This window comes from Martes martes (assembly GCF_963455335.1).
Source record: "Martes martes genome assembly, chromosome: 7".
In the NCBI taxonomy this organism is placed as follows: domain Eukaryota; kingdom Metazoa; phylum Chordata; class Mammalia; order Carnivora; family Mustelidae; genus Martes; species Martes martes.
In genome coordinates, this window is record NC_137894.1 from 51,440,541 (window position 1) to 51,443,877 (window position 3,337).

At 35.9% G+C, this 3,337-nt stretch overlaps 1 protein-coding gene across 1 annotated transcript; it reads left to right on the forward strand.

The window, feature by feature from the left end:
* Positions 1 to 1,295: 1,295 nt before the first annotated feature.
* LOC308346841 (olfactory receptor 4K15) lies at positions 1,296 to 2,310 on the forward strand (the record flags this gene model as incomplete). The annotated part of the gene is made up of 1 exon (XM_080809887.1): positions 1,296 to 2,310. Exon 1 carries the CDS (start codon positions 1,336 to 1,338, stop codon positions 2,308 to 2,310), a length of 975 nt encoding a protein of 324 aa, XP_080666013.1. The 5' UTR covers positions 1,296 to 1,335.
* Positions 2,311 to 3,337: the final 1,027 nt, after the last annotated feature.

A 3,337-nucleotide genomic window follows, 5' to 3' on the forward strand; every position in this document is an offset into this window, starting at 1 on the left:
AAGACATTAATATAAAAAATTGCAAATAATTAGAAATCAGTAAAATAAAAGACACTCCATTCCAAAGAAGTGATTTAGATATATATAGAGAAATTTCTTTACATTTCACATTTTCTTTTTCTTATTCACTATACAATGTTTCCAAGTTCTAGATAGCTTATAAAAGTATAAATAAAAGGGAGAAAGTGTTGATAAAATAGAATATACAATAACTGAACAACAAAAAAAAGAAACAATGTTTTTTTCATGGTCTGGATTTCTTACTATGAATACTACTGTACAATATAACTATAATTTTTAAAAGCCTCAACAAATTAAATAAAATGTCAGTCAAATTCGATAATATATCTGTGGCTATTAGCAACAATAGCTGAGGTTAATGAAACTTAACATTAGGGAGAAACTGAAAAGAACAAATGTACTCGATTCTTTCATAAAACAGAACTCCAGGAAGAGATGAGTCACAACTCTAGGAAGAGTTCCAATAAGCTCTAGATCTTTGGGTCTTGCTAGGTTTTGTGTTTTAGTTCATACAATTTATAACTGAGCAGAGAAGGGAATAAGACCTAATCACTCAAGGCAATCATTCTGCCTATGAGTTCTCACACCATGTAATGGTTTCTCATTATCTCTTGAGTTTTTTATTAGTAAATAAAAAACACACGGAAGTACACCTGGCAGATCTTGCACATCTTGTAAGTTTTCACAAAGCAAACACTTGTACCTATTAACCACATCAAGCAACAGAACATTACCAGCACTTCAGAAGCCCTTCCTGTCACCTTTCTGTCCCTATTCCCCTTCCAGGATAACCGCTCCAGGAGCTTTTTAAATATCATATATCAGTATGACCTATTTTTGAACTTTATTTAAATAGTTTCATATAGTATATACACTTTTGTGTCTCACTTTTGGGATCAACATTGTTGATCCTATCTTCCTCTGCATTAGCCATTCAAAAAATTGTTAGATTTTATTTAAAAAATGATTCATATTTTGTTTCTGTAATTTCTTAGACTGGATTTCTATCATGTCAAGGAAACATTTCAGATTTTCAATTTCATTTATAAAGCAAGTAGATTATATTCCTCAAATTCATATAACTGGATATACCAATGTCCAATATCTCAAAACTCTCTCTTCCATCCCTCCTTATTATTGTTATTATGCTGCCTGTATAATTTTTAATGATGCATTAAAATTCAGATACATAAATATAAGCAGAAATTGGAATCTCTAAGGAAGGACATGAAACTGGGAAATGAAACCCATGCTTACTGACTGATCTCTGTTTCTCTCCTATTCAGGTAACAAGATACATTCCTCCCAAAGTCAATGAATGACATAAATCATTCCCGGGTGACCGAGTTTGTGTTGCTGGGGCTCTCTAATTCTCAGGAGCTCCAGCCTTTCTTGTTTCTCATATTTTCACTACTTTACCTAGCAATACTTCTGGGAAACTTTCTTATCATCCTCACTGTAACCTCAGATTCCCGCCTTCATACCCCCATGTACTTTCTGCTTGCGAACCTCTCTTTTATAGATATATGCGTTGCCTCTTTTGCTACCCCCAAAATGATTGCAGACTTTCTGGTTGAGCACAAGACTATTTCGTTTGATGCCTGCCTGGCCCAGATTTTCTTTGTTCACCTTTTCACTGGCAGTGAAATGGTGCTCCTTGTATCCATGGCTTATGACCGTTACGTTGCTATATGCAAACCTCTCCACTACATGACAATAATGAGTCGCCGTGTGTGTATTATACTTGTTCTCATCTCCTGGCTTGTGGGGTTCATCCATACTACTAGCCAGTTGGCATTTACTGTTAACTTGCCTTTTTGTGGCCCAAATCAGGTAGACAGTTTTTTCTGTGACCTCCCTCTAGTGACAAAGCTGGCCTGCATAGACACTTATGTTGTCAGCCTACTTATAGTTGCAGACAGCGGCTTTCTTTCTATGAGCTCCTTTCTCCTCTTGGTTGTCTCCTACACTGTGATACTTATCACCGTCAGGAACCGCTCCTCTGCCAGCATGGCAAAGGCCCGCTCCACACTGACTGCTCATATCACTGTGGTCACATTGTTCTTTGGACCATGCATCTTCATCTATGTGTGGCCCTTCAGCAGCTATTCTGTTGACAAAGTCCTTGCTGTGTTTTATACCATCTTTACTCCCATCTTAAACCCAGTTATTTACACTCTAAGGAACAAAGAAGTGAAGGCGGCTATGTCAAAACTGAAGAGTCGGTACCTGAAGCCTGGTCAGGTTTCTACAGTCATAAGAAATGTTCTTTTCTGGGAAACAAAGTAAACTTATACAATGTAACTACTGTAGCCTTGACTCCAGACTATTATAAATGGAATCACTATGATGTTAAAGTACATCATTTTGACCAGAAGAAAGGGTGGATCAACTTGCTTGAAAGAGTAATTATAATAATAAAGCCCAAAGATTGGACCTTACTGATATTTAGAATCTCTAGCCTTATTTGTGTGTCCTATATCTATTTTTATTTAAAATTTTTTTAATATGCAGCCCTTGAATACATTGAGAAATGGCATTTACTCATATAAATAAACTGTACCTCTTCCTTTCAAAAAAGTACTGCTCAGAAGCCAATTATGGAGTAATAGGTATATTTATCTATACAATAGAGAAAATAGATCTGTTTACATATACATGACACACCTAGATAAGACTGCATTTCACACAGTGCTAGGTAAATGAACACATGAAGCCAATCCTATTATTGGTGTTAATGTTACAGTAACATGTAAAATAGCAAGGCTATCCAGCAAAAGCATCTATAGTCAACACTTTCACAAATCTTTCTTCAATGTTGCTTCTTAATACGTATTATTCATGGAAAACAACCTGCTGAATAAATTTATTCACCAGAGTGTGCTGCATTTTGTTGGGGTAATTTATTTTTATAAAAAGATTGTATTTACTTATTTGAGAGAGAGAGAGAGAGAGAGAGTCCAGCATGAGCAGGGAGAAAGGCAGAGGTAGTGAGAAAGAGAGAAGCAGAATCTCTGCTGAGCAGGGAGCCCAAATGCAGAACTAGATCCCAGGCCTCAAGGATCATGACCTGACCCAAAGGCAAATGCCTAACCCAATGGGCTACCCAGGAACCTCTTAATTTATGTTCAATACTGATAAAATAATCTGGAGAACTTCATAGATGAGTTATAATTCTTTACCACTTGTCATCTTGATTATGGGAGTCTGAAAGCTCATATAAAACATACTTCCTCTCCATAATTCCTGTCTTTTCAGATAAGGCAGTTTTTTTTACATATTAATAGTTGGTAGAAATAATCATTTTCTTATGTGG